Genomic DNA, 21,623 nt, shown 5'->3' with positions numbered 1-21,623 from the left:
GATTGTCGAGGGCAATCGGTGACGCATTTTGTTCTTCAGCATTTGTATATGCCCGTACACAAAAGAGAGAAGTTTTCGACGTCCTCTCCTAAAACAACGAGTTGTTTGTTTGAGGAGTCTCCGTTCTCTGCTTAGGAAGACAATTACTGTCCGCCGCTTTGACAAAAGATTTTTGCACAAAGTGACCTGGCCAGCCTCGCGGCTGGCCATATGGTGCACTATGTGCATCATCCATGTTTTTGCTAAGCGGATTATAATCGAGCTTCCTGAGAGCGTCGTGATTGCAACCGCCGTAGCAATATAGTGTAAATAAATAGTGATAACAAGTACAATCGCTTAATATGAACTCATGTCGTCACGTACTTGGGCGCGCGCGCGAAAAGTGACGGAGCCGCTCAACAATTCGCATCAACTTAATCATCGACAATCAGTAATCCAAATTTCGCTCAAACTCCAAGATCAAGAAAATAAATTTGGTGGCGGAGGAAAATACGGCAGCTCACGGTAGAAAATTGGCTGGACGAAGGTAATCTGATAGCGGAGAAGCAGTGCTAATCGCAACTTAAATTCGTGTCGTGGGTAAAAAGACGTTCGCGGTCACGGCTGAAAACTCTTTTTCTCTATTAAATTTTCTGACTCGTTTTGCCCTCTTCTCCTTCATTTGAATAAGTTTTGAAGACGGTGGCGAGCAGAAATGAGTATTGATATGTGTGTCTGATTGGTGTAAGACTAAATGTAATCTTGATTGATATTATGGTTGTATCGCTGGTACCAAGTATGTACTTTACTTGTGTCGCTTGTTTCCATATTCCGAGGTTGCCCAAAGACAAACCAAATTAGTATATTAAAATAAAGTCTCACAATCTTGAGCAGTGCTACGCAACAAGAGAGCAACCAACGGTGGTCAACGTCAACTTCTGAGCGGCTGAACCACCCCTTATGATGCATTAAACCTTCTGTTAATAAATGTTCAGCAAAATAATTGTCTATAATTATTAATATTAATTAAAATTACGGCTTTCTCTAAACGGCTGTGCAAGTTCTTCCACTTCTCTTTCTCCTTAATTTTTTTTTTGCATACATTGCCAATTTTGCTAGTGTAAAGAATTTATAATAATGGATAAACATTCTTTGCATTTCAAATCCACCAAATCTTGATGCCATTTTAAGCCGGCTTCGAAGAATATATTGAGTGAATTTATTATGTTCACGATAAGAATAAAGCTGCTTGTCGATAATCAAATTTTCTGTTGATTTGTACATTTTTCTTAAATTGCCATTGAATATTGTCCAAAAATCTGGAATGGAATCAGCTTTATCTTGTTCTGCTCGAGTTCAACGTGTATTTGCATCGTTAAATCAAATAAATTGCATTATTAGCCGGAATCTATGTAACCCATCGCTATGAGATAAATTAGGTACGACGTACTTTTTTACATATTTCTTATGTGATCCCTATTTGAATTATTCGCTCCGGAAGAAATCAGTATAACGAAAAACCTACGTATAAATCTCGGTTACTGGCATTGGCCGCCACGATCTCAATGAATTCGGATTCTTTTCATTAAATTCATCATAGACCTTTTTCGCTTTTTGATTTGTATAATGCACTATCATATCAATCGTTTCAACAGTAATTATTTTTTTAAATGTGTCTGCTATTGATAAGGTTTCGGTAGATTTATGGGGAATGTTTTGACGTAACTTATTATACGAAGGAGATTGACGAGCAGTAGGCACAGTTTTACTCTACACGGTTTTGTTCTTTACTAATACTCATTAGCATTTTCTTTACCTGCTGCTTGATCCCCTGCCGATGTACTTGCCACTACATCTTTAATTTCACTCTCTTCAGAGTCACTGTTACTTTCTTCCTCCTCTTCAAATGCCTCGCTGGCAGTTATTATATCTGTAACTGACTCTACGACCAATGCGTCACTTGGTAACCAGTTTTCACCGTTGCTGTCTTCTTCAAGTCCCGAAGAGTCATCGGCTTTTTTGAGCAACTTGTCTAAATATTGCTTCGTTTTAGTACTAGTCAAACTGAATATATAAATAATAAATTATTTTGAAATTAGAAACCGTGATTATAATCTTAGAATGTACATACAATATACTTGGGAAAATAACGTTCACCTTTAAGGTAACTCATTATTGAAGTAAAAAATAGAAGAATGTAATGAAATTTTGTAAGTTCGTTAATAAAAATACTGAGAATCCTTCTTTCACATTTTAAGCCCCTGTTAACGTACAAAGTTTTTAAAATGAGCCTTTTGATTATTACAAATTTAACCTACCTGTTATAAGAGACCGACCAGAAGTGAAGTTGGATTTGTTAATTACTGTGCAGAAAAACGGGAGATCATACTCATAATTTAACTATGTAATGATTATTTCTTAAGGATATGAATGATATCATAAAAGATAAGTGTCAATGTGAATTTCGAAGGGATATTTAACGACAAAAATGGCCTTATCATCGATTTGCAAAACTAAGATGTTTGCCATAAAAACGAGCCGACAAACGTCCGAAGCGCACGTAATTCAAAATTTCATGAGATATATAAAGTATCATATATTCGCTAAGAATAGGTACGTATTTCATAAGAATTATTGTAAATCAATATGGTTTTAAATATTTTATTATATCTACTGTGTCAACTATGACAAACGATTAATAATTTGCAATCATTACAAAATAACGAATAAAATTTCAAACAACTAACCATCAAAATACTACATGCTAATTATACATTTTGAATAAAAACAATATGAAATTTTCTACATATTAACTAATAAACTATCAACATTATTCAAAATGCTTTGCTTATTAGTTACTCTTGGTTTTCCATTAATATTTTCAGATAGCAACACACTCAGACCTTCTTCTATATTTTTTTTGTAAGTCAGCTGCATAACACGCTTAGTAATTTCAGATTCTGACATCCTATTGATAATGCGAGAGCTTAACTTTACGTTGAGTTCATTCAAAGTTGCTTTATTTGATGCTTTTCTTGATTTTAAGTTCTTCTCATTATCGATCTCTACAATAGTTTTGCCATATGCTTTGATTTTCGATTCAGAATTGTCCTGCAATATTTTTTCTAACAATTCTTTCGCAGCCTGCACGTCGTTATTCGCATTATGAAACGAAAAAAATGAGTTTTATCTGACAAATAATCTGTAATCAAAGCATTAACTGCAAACTTCTCTTTTTTTCTCTCTGGAAGAATTTTTTGTAAAAATCTGTATGAATCAGCGAAACCATGAATAATTTTTTTTAATTCATCATATAATTCATATTGTTTCATCAGTCGTGTCAAACGCAGAGGGATTTCAGTTAGCGAGGTAACAGTAAACGGATGATGCCAATTTCATAATTCACTTCTTTATTTCCAACAAAATTAAACAGAAACCCTTTACACTTGAGTCGATCAGAAAATGGCGGTTGGTCACCGCGATTCGATCAAGATTATCCTATCCACGGTGGCAACGAATCCATGCGACCCGGCGGAATGAATATCGCGACGGATGTCACGCTCATCAATACTAAATATTTCTAAACAAATTTTGAATATTCGGAGTGGAATACTCAGTAATACAATTATAGGACCGTTTATTATTAAGAAAAATTTGAATGCTATCACCAACGAGAATATGTTGCGAAATCAAATCGTTCCTACAATAAGAGAGATTGATGGAAATAACTTTAATGATACCCGATATCAACAGAATGGCACTCCTGCTCAATATGCACGAGACGTTCGTACTTACTTAAACAAAGTACTTCTGATATCGAGGAAAATTCCAATCCGTCAGCTATTTCTCCAGCTAATTCTTCAGAACACATCATGAAACAAGAAAGTATGAAAAAATGCGGAATAAGTACGTGTTCGACAAGAACTGAATGAATCTACGAAATATTGCAAACCCGTTTGCAGAAAACATAAAGAAGATCACGGAAATCAGCCATAATTGGGTTGATAACTCGGAATTTTATTGAAACTTTTACTACTTTGCGCACGATTGTTCATCCTTATTTTAAACTAACAAATTGAACTCTGACCAAAAATCGTTAGATAGATTTTTGTTATGTTTTTTGCCCGCAGAATCGATATCCGCATTCAGTTTTGTAAAATTCCGAAATTTTTGGTAATTTGTTTAAATAATTTTTCATGAACAATTATAATCGACAAAAGAAAAAACAGGAGTACGTTTTTTTGGTTATGCAAAGCGTAATTTGTTTCTTGGTATCTCTGTCAGGTTTTGCCTGGGTTTTAATGGGTTAAACAGAACCTCTTAACAGTAACTTAAAAATTCTAGCTTTACTCTTTTCTGTGTTTTGTTTCGGTTAATAATATTATTAAGTTTAGTTGTAACGTTCTAGCTTCGTATTGCCTTCAGCTTTAAACTCATTTATATCTTATATGCACGAATCTTAAGGGAAGTATTTGACAGGTTGTAGAATGTACAACCTATTTTTTGTTCTACTATATGGCTATCACACTCGATAAGGTTTTAACCCATGGTATAATAATAAAGCAAAATCTCTCTCTTTGTCACTCTGTCACTATTCAGGATCAATTAGTGCCACTGCTTGTTAATACCCGTAAACTACATCTCTCGGTCAGAACTGTCTTCTGTCGTTTATCACAGAAAGACAGTAAAATCCACACCGTTTATTCTAACTTGCGTTAAACTTTATGTTTGCTTAATTAACGTCCTAAGAATCTATGCTCGTAGTAGTAAACTAAAACCAAAGGGCATAGCCGGCTAATATAGTCAAAAGTGTCCCGAGTGATAACGGAAAAATCCATAACAGAGTCATGTTCGTTATAAAAAAAATAACGATTCTAAAATTTTTAGACCATAATATTAACCCTCAACCTTAAAAAGTCTTAAAACAAGAAAAATTGTTTTTCTTCATAACTCTCTCGATTTTGATCGTAGACACTTCTTTTTTTCAAATGAAAGGTTTTTTTGGGCCCTACATGATAGTGCTGGCAAAAAAATTTTTTGGAGCCAAATTTAAATAGTTATATGCATTTTAATATTTTAAAGTACCATTAGAAAAAACAAATATATATTTATCCTCAGAAAAATTATATATGTTATAAAACTAGTAGAACTATCACTATGTACTTTTTCAGAAATATAAAATTGGTCGAATACAGTTAAAAAAGAAAAAAATAATTTTTTTGCAATTGTTAGCCATTTTCGGAGCTATTTTTAGCTTCATAAAGATCCCAACTTATGAAAAAATTGTCATTTTACTTGAAACAGTTGACTAGTATCGTCAAGACTATTTACAATACATCTTAAACAAAAAATAATTCATTTTTGTAAGTTTAATGCGAAAAATTAACCTTTTGAGTAACTGTATTTTTGCACTAAAAATTTATTTACTTAATTTTTAACCTTGCTGATGTTGTGTTTTTTTTAACTTGTAAAATCTACAAATTTTATTTTTCTGGAAGTTTGTATGACTAATAATCCCCAAAAAATTCACACCAGATTTTAAAAATTGGAAAACATCAATTAAAACGAAAAATGGATGTTTTTGCGATTTTTGTCTAAGTTATAAATTATTGCTGAACTCCGCAAATTATAAAATATAGTGTTGATAACATTATAAAATTGATAACTATTTGCAATACTAAAGGAATAAAAATATTCCAATCATACTAGTTTAATGGAGAAAATTTAACTTTTTTAACGGTTTTATTGATGTGTAACAAAACTTGTTCCTTTGTTACCAATTCTTTTGCGGGGTAAGTGAGGCACTTTCGCTCATGACAATTGAGAGAGAAGAATGAGGGGAGGTTGATAAATAAATTATGCACAGACAAGAATCAAATCTCATTTACAACCTATTATTATTATTAATTATCACACAGAACATACGCGCGCATAACATAATCTAAATTACCGACCAACAAACTACAAATCGAACAATAAACTACTTAAGATAATCACAAATGAACATTTCGCATTTTACTAATACTTAATCGCGTACTTAACCTATTACAAACTTACTTAAAACTACGCGGACTAATACCGGGTAAACTGTCCGGCACGTGGGCGCCTGGACAATTCACCGGTCGCAACTTACGTCACTACAAATTAATCTTAGCGCGAACCTTCAGATAGCCGGCACGTGAGTGCCAGGCTATCTCTTTCACCGCGCACCGGTCGTCGCATCAACAGAGAGAGAGAGTAGAGAGAGAAAGAAGAAAAGGAAGACTTGACCTTTTTTTCTTGTTCCTTGCAACGTCGAGAATCCTGGGCGATGTGCTGCCGCAGGACGTACCGGCCGTCGTCGCTGGTCAGATCGTCGCTACCCGCTGTCGCTGACCAGGTCTCCGTCGGCGACGTTGACTCTCTTGGCAGGTGGGCTGGCTGCTGTTGCTGGCAAAGCCGTTGCCGGTAGGGTTGATCGTGCTTCCTTCCGGCTATCCCAAACTGCTCTCTCTGCTGGGCTCGGACTTCCACACTCTAGCAGGACTAGGCTTCTACTCCCTCACTCTAGTAAGGCTCGGCTGCGACTCTCTCACGCACTCATTCTTGCGCGCATCTTGCAGTCACTCTGCGGCGCTCGCTCCTCTCCCTACCTTGACCTATTAGTTAGGCGGCACGCGACGCGTCGCTTATCGGTCACGCGTTGCGCGCCTGCCAATCCCTGCATAGGCCTAATACTCTCTTTCTCTCTCTCTCTTTCTCTCACTCTCTCTCCGCGCTCTTCAACTTTCCTTGCGCTCAACTGCGCTGGCTCGTCCTTGGCGCTGAAACAAAAGACCAAGTGTTAGGCGCATACTTAAATGCGCCCAACGTTGGCCACCATCTTTTAGTTTCAGCTTCTCCAGCTAAAAAGTTCACTCCAGTATTCTGCCTCTTAATTTGAGCTAAAACATCTATGTCAGCTGTAACATGAGAAACACACCTTTTTCCGAAATGATTCAAAAGAAACCCAGCTATTTTACAGTAGTTAGCAGCGTCATGAAGTAGTTTATTGTTCATCTGGTAATCAATTAACTTATCCTTTCTTCCAATAATTCAATGTACTGCTTCAACCACCCATTGTGCTAATGTCACTAATCGTGAAGAGTTAGACTGCGAAGTTTCTAACTGGTTTCTTTTTCCTTTCAATGCAGGTATAATTACTTTGTAATTTTTATTTTTTAAATGATATTTGACATCAGGGAATCCTCTATCAACAAAAGAGTTATCACCTTCTTTCAATAAAGTAAGTAAACCAGTAGAATTACCCATGATATTCTTCATTATTACAGCGTCATTTTGGTTAACATAAAAAGGCCCAAAAAAGTCTACAATATAGCCATTTGCCGTGCAAATGATGAATGGCTTGATGAGATGGTGCTTCTTTTGACCAGAATATGACTCTTTGATAGTCGTTATTATTGCTCTTCTGGTGTCGAAAGTAAGTAACATCACATACAAGAGATATATTTGTCATCGTCAATATCGTGCTATTCTTAAACAATTGGAGCAGTGTATTCTGTATTAATTGCTCTCTAGTACATACTTTTATTCCAAATTTTATAGGAAAAATATCTTGTTCAAATGACTTGATGACTAATGCTGAGAAATTTGGTACTTGCTGAGGACGGTTCAATCCAAGAAGAGAATAAATTAATTGATTTGAATTTCCACTACACATTCGAAATAAAAATGTGACCAAAACTTGAGTGACATTTCGACTTTCAGGACATCTCATTGACACCTTCTACTTTTGTAATTTTATTAATTGTTCCCAATTGCAACCTGTAAATGCAATTAACTACGTTCTTCAGGCAAAGAATAATCACCTATTTTATCAATTAGATCTCAATTACAAGATATACTTAAATAGTCCAGTATTTTCGTGACGTCATTGGCTTCTATTATGGATGTATGATATTAAATGCATATTTTGTACTTCTTTACTGCAAAATCGTCTATTCTACATAAGATCCGAATTGTAGTGGTTTCTTTTAAGTATAAAAATACGCATTTCAATAAATATTTTTTGGCAAGCTTGAAATGGAACTAGTACTATACGATCAGATCTTCTGCATATAAAGCATTTATTGTGCGTTGCTATTGGTCTTCGAAATGGCAATTCTACATATTCTACATCATCTTTACTTGAGGTATCCATAAATTCAACTACTGAACCTGTAAAAGATAGTATCGTTAATGATGAAGTAGATTCTTGACTTTCTTTTATTTCTTCTTCGGGAGTTGATGGAATCCAATATCTGATTTCTTCGGGGTCAATTTATTTAATAACTCTCAAAAGTTTGGTAAAATCTACAACATCTAGTTCAGATTCAATAAACTTTGGTCCTTGAACTTTCTTAATACTCGTATATATGCCACATCTCGCATACTTACTCCGATTACTTTCTATAGAAGACATTCTAAACAAAAATTATTCCATAATCAATTTCCATCCAATCAGTACAAACAGTTTATTTATTAAAATAATATAAAAAATTATACATACCTATGTAAACAAATAAATGAGCAAATAATTAGGTGAAATTACGATTTCCGAATCATTAATTCAATTAAAGGCAAGTAGAATGTTTTTTATAATTTAAAAAATTTATTCTTAAATGATTGACCAGAGAAGGTTAAATATTTTATCATGTGAACCCTTAACGGCCACCGGGGGTAAATATTTACCCCAGGCTGAAAAAAGTGAAATTAGAGGTCTAAGACCTTTGAAATTAAAAACATAACTATAGAAAGCCGAAAAAATGCATAGCGGTACGACCAATTTTTAAAGCGTCATCTATAAATTAACCCATTAATACCCAAGCCGAATCTGGTAGAGATAGCCTTGAAATAACTACTGAGTTCATGTTATAGCTCAAAAATAATTTACACGTATTTTTTCTTTTTGCATTTCCAATTGTTTATAAAAAGTTATTTAAACAAATTGACAAAAGTTTTAGTTTTTTGAAAAACTAATTACGGCAATCGATTCTACGGGAAAAACCAAGGCGAAACTCTGTAGCGTTTTTTCGTCAAAATCGATTTTGTTGGTGTAATTTCGTTATAAACAATTTGAAAATGAGAAGTGATGCTGACCTCGTTGTATCCCAAGCCGAATCTAGTCGAGATAGCTTGAAATAACTATTGGGTTCATGTTATAACTCAAAAATAATTTACACGTGTTTTTTCTTTTTGCATTTCCAATTGTTTATAAAAAGTTATTTAAATAAATTGAGAAAAGTTTTAGTTATTTGAAAAACTATTTACGGCAATCGATTCTACGGGAAAAACCAAGGCGAAAACCTCTGTAAGATTTTCTTATCAGACTCGATTTTGTTGGTGTAATTTCGTTATAAACAATTTGAAACTGAGAAGTGATGCTGACAAAAACCTCTCTAACATTATTTTTTTCGACCCAACTGTTTTTGTTAATCATTATGGGTAAAAGAACTACTTTGTTCAAAACAGATCCTTAAAAACAATTACGAATGATTTTCTCTGTGAGTTTTGCAAAAATAAATATCACATTTTGAACAACAATATTCAGTCAATACTGAACAATTTTCGTTGTCACACTTTCTACGTTTCCTAACTTTTATCTGATGTTCCTCCGTTGGAGTTCCAACTTTTTTCTGTCGTTTGGGTCGATGAGTATTTTCGAGTTTTTTAATATAATATTCACAAACTTCCTCCACATATCTTTTGAACCTTTCTTCTCATCTGGATGGAGTTTATTGTAAATAACAGTAGCATTAGCTAATGAATCTTGAATAAGTCTCATGAAGAGACACCACGTCCATTTTTTGCTTCGGATTGTAGGCATAAGTGCATTACAATGCTGGTCGTGTAAGTCTACTCCACCCATGTGCCTATTATACATTGAGAAAGCTTGAGGAAAGAGAATTTTTTGTTTAGTTTTATTATGCCATCTGTTCATTTCAACTTTCGGTTCATCTCCGTATTTAGTTGAGAGAACTGATACGGGTTTTGAGACCATCACTGTTATGTAATTCAGTTTTGAATTGGCTTCATGAACTGAGATAGTGGTTCCTCTATCAGCTTTCTTTGACATATCGATTTTTGCTTTGACGCGATTTTGACGAACAGTTCCTGTAGCCGATAATCCAATATTTTTTAAGTGAATCATGAGATCTGGAGATGTAAAGAAGTTATCACAAAACAAATGATATTTTGCCAGATTTTTATTTTTAACCGTCTCCAGGAACCTTTGAAGTAATTTGATAACCACTCTCGATCCCAAACAAACAGAAGCTAAAGGATTTTCAGATTCAGTACCAAACTTGCCCGTATATATATCTAAATCATATATATATCCATCTGAAGACCATAGTGCCCATAGCTTTATCCCAAATCTTATAGGTTTGTTCCTAATGTATTGCTTGATGCTGAATCTTCCAAAATATTTGACCATAACTTCGTCAATTGACAAATTATAATCAAAAAATCCACATCTCATACAATTTTCCCTAAATAATTCAAATAAATATCTGACTTTCCAGACTTTATTTTTTTCATCTTTGTCTTGAAGTTTATAAAACCTAATGTTTTTTTTTATTTTTACAAATTTTTTCCTTGGCATAAGTTCTTTTATTATTGGACACTGCAAAAGTCGTTTGTTGGACCAATAGTCAGACTGCTTTTTCCTAGAATTGACTATAGTAATCATAATGATCACGATGAATCGGTCTAAATCATCATTGGTCAATTCAAAGTGGTTTTCGGAAGTAGCTTCTATAATAAAGTTTTTCATTGATTGAGAAAAAAAGAGTTCAAACAATTCCAAAGAACTTTTTGAGTAAAATGATGAAATAGATGAAAGATCATAGTTATCATCTGGAAGATCGTCATAATTCAAAGCATTATCACGCCAATCATACTTATGATTCGGTTCTAGTTACTTCTGGTCACTAGTATAAGAATTCTTTATATGTTCATACGATCCTGTAGGAAGCGGCCAAAGTGAAGTATATTCTTCTTCATTACTTGAATCTTCATCTGAGCTCTCATGCTCTGTTGGAAGAAATGCAATATCAACATGATGGTAACCATCTATATCACCGTTAACCATCTCATTCAAATCAGCAATTCTTTGCCTCGTCATGGTAATACAGTTTTATATTGAAGTATATAAAAAGAACAAAATCAGTAATTTATTCAATATAACAGAATGGTCTTCTATTTCACTGAGTGACGAGCTATCGTCAAAATAGTATATGACACCGAACTATTTAGTCGATTTACATTTGAAATGAAGATAGGAATGAAAATTAGAAAGAATTATAAAATTATGAGGAATTTCTACTGATGATGTGATTATTTCAGTACAACCGTGTTGAAAATCTTTTTCAAGTTATTTTTAGTTCACATTCGGTTCGTAAAATTCAAATGATGGAAACTGCTTTATGATTTCTAATTACAATTGTATGATAAAAGGCTAAAGTGGTTTTCGCCTTGGTTTTTCCCGTAGAATCGATTGCCGTAAATAGTTTTTCAAAAAACTAAAACTTTTGTCAATTTGTTTAAATAACTTTTTATAAACAATTGGAAATGCAAAAAGAAAAAACACGTGTAAATTATTTTTGAGTTATAACATGAACCCAATAGTTATTTCAAGGCTATCTCGACTAGATTCGGCTTGGGATACAACGAGGTCAGCATCACTTCTCAGTTTCAAATTGTTTATAACGAAATTACACCAACAAAATCGAGTCTGACAAAAAAACGCTACAGAGGTTTTCGCCTTGGTTTTACCCGTAGAACCGATTGCCGTAAATAGTTTTTCAAAAAACTAAAACTTTTGTCAATTTGTTTAAATAACTTTTTATAAACAATTGGAAATGCAAAAAGAAAAAACACGTGTAAATTATTTTTGAGCTATAACATGAACTCAGTAGTTATTTCAAGGCTATCTCTACCAGATTTTACAAGATGTACCAGGTACTTCCTCGGGAAACGAGTAAATGTTGCTTCTCGCAACATTATCTCGATAAACGCAAAAGCTTGCAACGAGTTGCAACAATAAAATCAAGTAACAATTTATTATCGAAAGAATTATTGACTATTTTTGAAGATCCTAGACGAGAAATTAATGGTGAAGTATCAAATAATGATAATAACAATGGGGGCAGAATCTGTCCTGAAATATTTCTTTTATTGAAAAACATTCCAGTAAAAGCTCTACTTGATTCGGGTAGTGAAGTTTCTGCTATTTCAGAGGAATTTTACAATCAAAACTTAAGTAATTTTAAAGATAAACCTACTCTTCCGATTAGTGGACACGTTATTAAGGTAGCTACAGGCCAAAAATCGGTGAGATTGAAGAAACAAATTTATTTGAATGTATAATGGGATAGTCAATATATTGATATTATCTTCATAATTATTCCTAGAATAATAAAAGATTGTATTATCGGTTATGATACTATGAAAAATATAAAGCTTAAACTTGACACATATAATGTGGAAATTTATTTTGAAATTAATAATACTTTAGAAAACATGAAATATAACGATGCATTTATAGATGAAAGTACATATCAAAGCTTAACTATTCAGTATGATACTGTCTCGGATTTTGGGGATGATATACCATCACTCATTGATCTAACTCGTAATGAAATAGATGCAGGCATCACAAATAATGATTTTGTGAATCTAACTCGAGGGGAAATTGATGAGAAAGTAGATGAAAGCTCTAACCTTACTGATGCTCAAAAAAATGAGATAGCTTCGCTTGTGTACGAATTTAGAGATGTATTTCGTAAAAAATTAGGTTTATTAAAAGTACTCGTATATACTCATAAATTGATTTTAAAAGATAAAGAGCCATATTTTTCAAAACAGTATCTTATACCATTAAATTATCGAATTGCAATCAAAGAAATGTTAAGATATGGCGTTATTCGTCGATCAATTAGTAATTATATTAATCCAATTGCTATAAGCATTAAAAAAGACGGATCAGTGCGATTTTGTTTAGATGCTCGAAAATTAAATAAAAAATTAGTTAAAGATTATGAAGCCCCACTATATATGGATGATATTTTTCAACATTGTTTCGGGGTAAAATTTATTTCTAGTTTTGATTTGACAAGTAGTTGTTGGCAAATTCCTCTCGATGAAGAAAGTAAAAAATATACAGCATTTATTATCGAAGGTAATACCTACGAATTTAATGTAGTTTCTTTTGGTACATGTACTAGTACAGCAGCTTTAGTAAGAGCTTTAAATCTGTTAATTAGTGATTTAAAACAATTCATTATACCATTTGTGGATGATATACTATGTATTTGTAAAACCTTCAATGAACATATTCATCATTTACGAACATTATTTACATGTTGTCGGAGAGATAATTATACACTGAAATTTTCAAAGTCTAAATTAGTTCAAGAAGAAATTGAATTTTTAGGACATACTATTATTCCAGAAGGTATAAAAGCTCAAAAAAGTAAATTAGAAATAATTCAAAATTATAAAGCTCCAAAAAATTTGAAAAGCTTGCAAAGCTTTCTTGGATTTGTTAATTTCTATACAAAATTTGCAAAAAATTATGCTGAAATATGTAGACCTTTAATGAATTTATTGCAACAGAGTAGAGGCTATCAATGGTTACCTGAGCATGAAACAGCTTTTAATAATGTGAAAAAAATATTTATTGATACAATTACTTTAAAATTTTCTGATCCTGATAAACCTTACATATTAACAACTGATGCCAGTTATCATACTATAGCCGCTGCTTTGTCACAATTAAATAATGAAGGTGATGAAGAAGTTATAACATTTATATCTAGAACTCTAAAAGGAGCAGAATTAAATTACTTTACAACTGAAAAAGAACTATTAGCTGTAGCTTGGTCATGTTTAAAATTAGAAACGTATGTATGAGGTGCGAGAGATATAATTATTCGTACAGATCATGAAGTGTTGAAATTCTTAACTACTTGTAAATTTACAAATGCGAGATTAGTGAGGTGGTGCTTGTTTCTTCAAGACTACAATATTACGTATGAGTATCTACCAGAAATTGAATTGTGTATATCATGAAACGATTGAAATAACTCCTATAGAAGCGCACCTCCATATAAAACCAGATAGATTTTGGCATCGATGGATACCTGATATCAAAACAAAGATACCAACAAATTACAATCAAATAGAAGATATCAAGAAAAAAATGCACTATAAACTTATAAAACGTGCAAATAACATTAATAAAAATATACGTCATTATCAATATAAAATTAATGACTATGTATTATTACGGAGTCAGAACATAAGCAATAAAGAAGAAGAAATTATTAAGAAATTCTTAAACTTATATGAAGGCCCGTATATAAGTAAATCTATAATAGGTTTAGATACATACCTATTAAAATACAAGAACGGTAAAGATAGAGGTGTATTTCTAGTACTTCTCTACTAAAGCCATACCAAATTTAGCCACTAGGGGATACATTCTCTTTCCAAGCAAATTTGTAGACTAACGATCTAGAAAGATGGTAGGAAAGAGTGAGAGCACTCAGACCAATACGTCTGACTTAAAGCACTACATTCCAGCGCCATCAGCCAGATCTTTTGTACCATCGCAGAATATGGTGCCTTGGTCTCTGTGAAAAAGCACACAGACACCATCCAAGCCTGCTTGGGTGGCAAAGGCGAAAAATAAAAATCAATCTAGGAATCAATCTACAATTACGTTCCTGCCTTCCAACGTGCCACGTTCTACTACCCCTGTGCCTTCTACATCCTTACCAACTACCTCGAGAAAGCGGAAGCGCAGGATCCAGAAAAAAATGAAGAAGCTGGCTGCAAAAATTACCAAGACGGAGGAAAAAATTAATGAAATAAAGGAAACGATCCCATCAGCACAACCAGAACAACCTCCAACTCCTGGAAAATTTTTATTATAAAAATGTATTAATAAAGAAATAAATAAAAAAGAAATAAAAAAGAAACCAAAAAACAAACAAACAAACAAAAATATTAATAAAAAGCTCATAAGGAACTCATTCATGAGACTTCTTTCTCAGAAATCATTCAGTCTCAAGAGAGGGCTATGTAACGGTCCTATTTATGAGCTATTTATTAAATCACTGAATTACTGCAACTAGTCTAACGTAGCTATCTGTTTATTCAACTCAATACATTAAGCGGCGCTACCTCACTGTTTACTCGATGTATTCATATAGGAGTCAAATCAAAATAAATAGCGTGACGTCACAAAGTAATATATATAGATATAATGATTTTGGATATTAAGAAAAATATGTTAATTAGAGATAATTTTAATATAACAAAGTATTTATTATACAAATTTAAGTACGTAGATTCAGAATAACACCAATTGCATTTAATTATGAAATAATAATGAATTTTAATATGCAAAATTGATTTATTTATTACGCGAACATTATGAAATATAAAAAAAAATGTAAATAATCCATATGCAAAATGAATAAGTATATAACATGAGTAAGAATTGGTTTCATTCATAACAGCTGAATAACTGTTATTAGTAAATAAACAATTAATAATTTATTTAAAGAATAAGCTGTATATAAAACGAAAGTATTAATTTTATTCTTGATAATGATAGCTTTATGATTTAGGAATCTTAGATAATTAATCTAATAATTGCATTATAAGATTAGGAAAAACCGTTACAAATATGAAAAATTAGTTATAATTCAAATGTTATTAACTAATTTAAATATTCATTTTTAGAAAATACTTCTAAATTGAATCAACCATAAAGTTATATAAAGATTTATTAATTTTCTATTGTAAATATTATAATATCACGTTAATTAACTTTATTAGTTAATAACTTTTGACGAAACTATTTGCGATAATTGTATATTGTATAAAATCAACAAATAACAAATTTTGAAAAGTTTACATATGTTAAAAGCTTAATATTAATGATTATTTACTTGTAAATTAAGAAAATTCATTACTCAAAATTCGCGAATGTCTCTCGAATGTTCGATGACATCTCTCCTGCAAAAATAAGCGGGAAAATCTGTGTATAAATAGGCCCACTTTTGCACAGGCTAGCATTCACTTCTAGCCTTGCAAGGTGAGCGCATGAGTCTGAATAAACTTGGCTAATACCTAAGTTCTTTCTCTGATTGTAATTAACTGAGCAAGGCTGTTCCTTCCTTATAATTCGAGCTTGACTTATAGAACATCTCGCGCTATAAGAAACTTGGGCCGAATTATATCGTATCCAAGAAAGACTTTAGCTCTGCTTATGGGAAAATTCACACCATAAGAAACTAGGACATTGTCTGACTTTCCTTGAAAAATTGTACTTATTTATATATATTTGATTTATTTATTATTATTAGAGTACATTTGATTGATTTATTTATTTTATTGACAAGTAGAGTAAAATTATTGGAAACAAATTCCTACTCATTAGCTAGATACGAGAGTTCGAATTATTATTTATAAGTGATACGAACATCACAAAGTGTTGTTGTGCACACTTGATATTAAAGACCACAACAGTAAACATAGCCTGTTAGTTAGCTTGCGAAGGCCCGCCGCGGCGAAAAATTGTAAACAGTAGCTGTAAGTGCGTGCGAGTGCGACTGAACGATTCTTAGATAAGCGTAAACACCAATAAGTTTTGAAAGTTGCCGCAAATCAATAATATTGTACCCGTTGGCCCGGGCAAAACTAACACCGGCAACATTCAAACAAAACAAAATCAAATTGATAGTTTTATTCGATATCGTGTCGTGTCTTAACATAAAAATAATTTTTAAATATTGTTAGCTGCGGTTATTGGTGGTTACGCGCAACGCTCGTTATAATATTTTAGATACTAACCAACACAGCCGCGCTAACAAATAGTTAGTGCGCCTGATAGGCAGGATCATTATATTGCGCAATAACGAGCGAAGAGTCTTTCGGCAAATACACTATTAAACGCCCTTGATCGAGCCTAGTTCGGCTAATAAAATCTAAATTTTTACTTGCGTACGGATTTTTAATACAATACTCGCACTCGCACCACGCGTAGCAAACGTGTAAATTTTGCGTGAAATTAGCCGTAAGATAACTAACAGAAGAAAATAGACTGCACTCAAAAAGAGGTAGAAAACTGGGTGTTGACGCTCCAGGAGGAGGAAATCAACGAGTAGCTCGAACACCTGGAGCTTAAAACAAGCGGGATCAAGCTCTCGAGAGCTGGACGACTGCAAAACTGGTTGCTAGGCTACTACTCTGCGGCAGATTTCGCATAAGTCATCAACCAGCACAGCAATCCGGCAAAAAGGGTAGCCCTACGCTCGGAACTGATAGTGTCCTTATGCGCGGAACACAAAGCAATAAGACACATAACAATCATTTTTAATGCTTGTCTCCGAATTTGCTATTTCCCACTTATATGGAAAAAAGCAGAAGTCAATGTTATCCCCAAACCAAGTAAAAATTTGGAACAAGTCACAGCTTATAGACCTATCAGTCTGCTATCAGTTCTTTCGAAAATCTTTGAAAAAGTCATCCTCACCAGAATGAACAAATATATAGAAGAAAAAAATTGATACCGGATCATCAATTCGGATTCCGGCAGAACTATTCCACAATTAAGCAGATAAATCAAATAGTAGTGCAGATCAGAAAAGCGTTAGAGGACAGAAAATTTTGCTCAGCAGTATTTCTTGACATTTAGCAGGCTTTTGATAGAGTCTGGCACGACGGACTAGCACACAAGATCAAAGAGGTATTTCCAATCAACCTAGCAAAGTTGCTACAATCCTACCTAACTAACATTTCTGAGTAAAGGAGACATTTCAGAGTAAAGGTAGGAGATGATTTCACGGATGATCTGCCAGTCAAAGCAGGTGTTCCACAAGGTAGCGTTTTAGGCCCTGTACTCTACACTATTTACACAGCGGACATCCCTGTTATGCAAAACATCATAACAGGAACATACGCGGATGATACAGCACTGCTGACCTCACATGAGGATGGAGAGGTGGCATCCCGCACTCTCTAGACATATCTCAACGAGATACAAACCTGGTTGAACACTTGGAGAATAAGAGTGAATGAGGACAAATGTAATCATGTCACATTCACTCTTAAAAAGAAAAAATACCCACTGGTCTTCCTGAACGGTAAAAGTGTTCCACAAAGTGAGCATGCAAAATATCTGGGAATGCACCTGGATCGAAGAATGAACTGGAGGGTACACATATGGACAAAAAGAAAACAGCTTAACTTGAAGCTAAGGAAAATGTACTGGTTGATAGGGAGAAATTCTCAACTAGCCCTCGATAATAAACTACTGCTATACAAGTCAATTCTTAAACCGGTATGGACTTATGGAATACAACTTTGGGGCACGGCTTCCAATTCAAATGTGGACATCCTGGAAAGATTCCAATCAAAGGCCCTAAGGACCATTGTGGACGCACCTTGGTTCATTCCCAATGAAATAATAAGAAGGGACACAATGATATCTACAGTTAAGGAGGAAGTGGGAGTGTTCTTCAACAGGTACAAAACTAGACTGCAGGCTCATCCTAACCCGTTGGCAGCCCGCATACTACACCAATACATTCGCAACTCTCGACTCAAGAAACATAAACAATTAGTATAGATTTTGTTTTTTTCCGTAATAAGTCATGTAATTTGATCATCTAATCCAGGTACGAGCATTCCAATGGGAAGCTCGACTTCTCCAAATGTTTTCTTTTTTCTATAGTGTCATACAATTTACCAAATGCATTTTTTTGCAGATTGTAAATATAAATAGGAGTAATAAAAAAAAAAAGGAAAAAAAATTAATGTTGTGAATAGTTATTAATTTTATAATATTATTAACACTATATTTTATAATTTTCTGAGATCAGTAATAACTTTTAAATTAGATAAAAATGGCAAAAAACCTCCTTTTCTCATTTTAAATGGTGTTTGCAATTTAGAGATCTCGTATGATTTTTTTGGGGATTATTAGTCATACAAGCTTCTAGAAATTGTAACGGGGTGATTGCTCCGCGTTTTTATTTCGATTATTTATTCGCGCGATTGCATCAAAGAGCGCGCGGTGCTGTCGAAACGTTCAAATTCGTTAATCGGAGAGCAGGAGGGGACGGGAGTCAGTCAACCAACTTGCTACTAATGAGAAATAATAACAGCTAAACTATAATCAGTATCACATGCGAGTTAGTTTATTTCCCTATTCTCTACAGTATACTTGGCTCGCGTGTTTATGTTTACGAAACACGCGCGCGTCAATAACATGCAGCGTCGGAGCGATCGTAGCTCTTTGTTCGCCGGGCTAGCACATGCACGCTTCCGATTCTTACAGAGTACGAGGTATTAGCAATTAGTTCCGCGCAATCGTGAGAAAAATAAAGCAAAGTTGCGACATAAAGCTGGCCAGTTTACCTTCGTATCGGTCGCATAACTCGCAAGGGAAAAGGAGACAAGTTTGTTAACGTTAGTCCTTCACAAGAACAATCTGCTCTCGGTTTCGCCCTCGATGGTGAAACACTCAATTCACGCTCACTCACACACACACTCGCTACTACAGTGATGAAAACAGTTCTCGCGAACTCGGAGGTGTCACTTCTTATCGTGTGGAAAATCGGCTGGCTCACTTCTTACTTCCCACGGAAACTTTGGCGGAAAACTCTAGCTTGTTGTTAGGCTGCTGTACGCTCGGATAACGTATTCTTGACTAGTTCATTTATATTCGTGCGCGTTCCGTTTTGTCTCGTACCGAATTCCCTTATTCCACATTTTCCCCAACCAGTAGGTGCTGCCCTCGCAGGCCGCCGTATGGTTGAGGTGATAGCGCTACTATGACGTTTACTGTCACAAGATATAAAATTTGTAGATTTTGTACGTACAAAAAAAATGATATCAGCAAGATTAAAATTTAAGTAAATAATTTTTAATGTAAAAACGCAGTTACCGAAAAGTTCAATTTTTTGCATTAAACCTACATAAATGAGTTATTTTTGGTTACAGACATATTGTGAATGATCTCTATAATACTAGTCAATTATTGAAAGTAAACGATAATTTTTTTATGAGTTGGGATCTTTATAAAGTCAAAAATATCCCCGAAAATGTCTAAAAGACGCTAAAAATTGGTTTTTTGTGTTTTCAACTGGGTTCGACCAATTTTTAATTTCTGAAAAAGTACATGGTGATAGCTCTACTTAATTTACAACATATATAATTTTTTTGGGGATGAGTATATTTTTGTTTTTCTTAAAATATTAAAATGAATATAACTATTCAAATTTGTCTTCAAAAAATTTTTTGCCAACACTATCATGTAGGGCCCAAAAAACTTTTCATTTGAAAAAAAGAAGTGTCTACGATTAAAATTGAGAGAGTTATGAAAAAAAAACAATTTTCTTGTTTTAGGACTTTTTGAGGTTCAGGGTTAATATTTTGGGCTAAAACTGTCAGAATCGTCATATTTTTTTATGCGGAATATATACCATATTTATTTTTTCGATATCATTCGCAATACTTTTAACTATCTTATTCGGCTATGCCCGTTGTTAATTTTTCTATTTGCTTCGTGCTTTCGCGCTCGTTTTAAGTTCCGCAAAACGGTTACGCACTAGGACCAAGCATACTAAAATGAGATCGAGACGTCGGTTAGCCTCGTATCTAGGGATGATCCTTCATTAACGGTATTAAATTATTTATTTAACCGATATTTACAGTGTTTATATAAACACAATAAAATATAAATTATACTTTTGGAGAGGAAAACATAATGATCTTTCTATTCATTTTAATTAAAATATGTACAATATATATTGTATGTTAGAAGATAAATTTTTCATCTTATAAAAAATAAATAGTCTAATACAAATCCTTTAGTTTTTAAAAAGTTGTATAATTAAAAAATGTTTTCTCTTTACAAATACACCTTTATAATAATTATTATTTGGAGATGACAATTTGGAAATAAACGTATTAATTCAGTAGTTCTGACATTAACCAGATGAAATATATTCGTCATTTATACATTTTTCTGTATTTTCAGCTTGAAGAACTTCGAAAAGGTAGTAAAGAATGAGAGAAATTTCACATAGTATATGGAAACAGAAGAGATCTACTCAACTATCCACTAATTAATCTTATCCCAACGATTATTTCCTCAGCAATGGTTTTGTTTATTTCAAGTTCTATTGCAGAAAGTATCAACTCTTTACATTTTTACAATTGGTGATACAAATATTAACAGAATATAGGTATTTTAATAATGTGTAACGAAAAATAAAAAAATTATCATGTACGTTGAAATCTTCTAGTTATTTATTAATATTGTAACGAATACATTTTCATTATTTTAGGAAGAGCGAACGTGAGAGAGAGGAAGAGAGAGAGAGAGAGAGAAACAGGCCGAAAATTAGAGAGCGCACGGAGCAAAAGTATGCGTGTACGTGACGGTGCCCTACTAAAATAAGTTTATTAAAAAGAATTAAATGGCATTCAAAATCGTATTAAACCGTATTACTAAATCCATTTCTATACGATTTATGAATACCATTTTATTGTTTTGTAAGTTTTTTTAATAAACCTTTTTTAACAGGGTAGTTTTAACCAGCAAG

The 21,623-nt window shown here is 33.4% G+C and overlaps 1 protein-coding gene across 1 annotated transcript in view; it reads left to right on the top strand.

The window, feature by feature from the left end:
• The window catches only part of LOC131664775 (glycogen [starch] synthase), a 1,096,132-nt gene extending 1,074,835 nt beyond the window's left edge, over positions 1 to 21,297 (top strand). Inside the window, exon 12 of the mRNA XM_058936134.1 lies at positions 21,056 to 21,297. Coding sequence (XP_058792117.1) covers positions 21,056 to 21,088 — 33 coding nt within the window. The 3' untranslated portion in view covers positions 21,089 to 21,297. The remainder of the gene's footprint in view (positions 1 to 21,055) is intronic.
• Positions 21,298 to 21,623: the final 326 nt, after the last annotated feature.

The sequence above is a fragment of the Phymastichus coffea genome, unplaced genomic scaffold (genome assembly GCF_024137745.1).
Source record: "Phymastichus coffea isolate CEN01 unplaced genomic scaffold, Cenicafe_Pcof_1.1 PCOF00003, whole genome shotgun sequence".
Taxonomy (NCBI): Eukaryota; Metazoa; Arthropoda; class Insecta; order Hymenoptera; family Eulophidae; genus Phymastichus; species Phymastichus coffea.
This window is presented reverse-complemented; position numbering and strand designations above follow the sequence as displayed.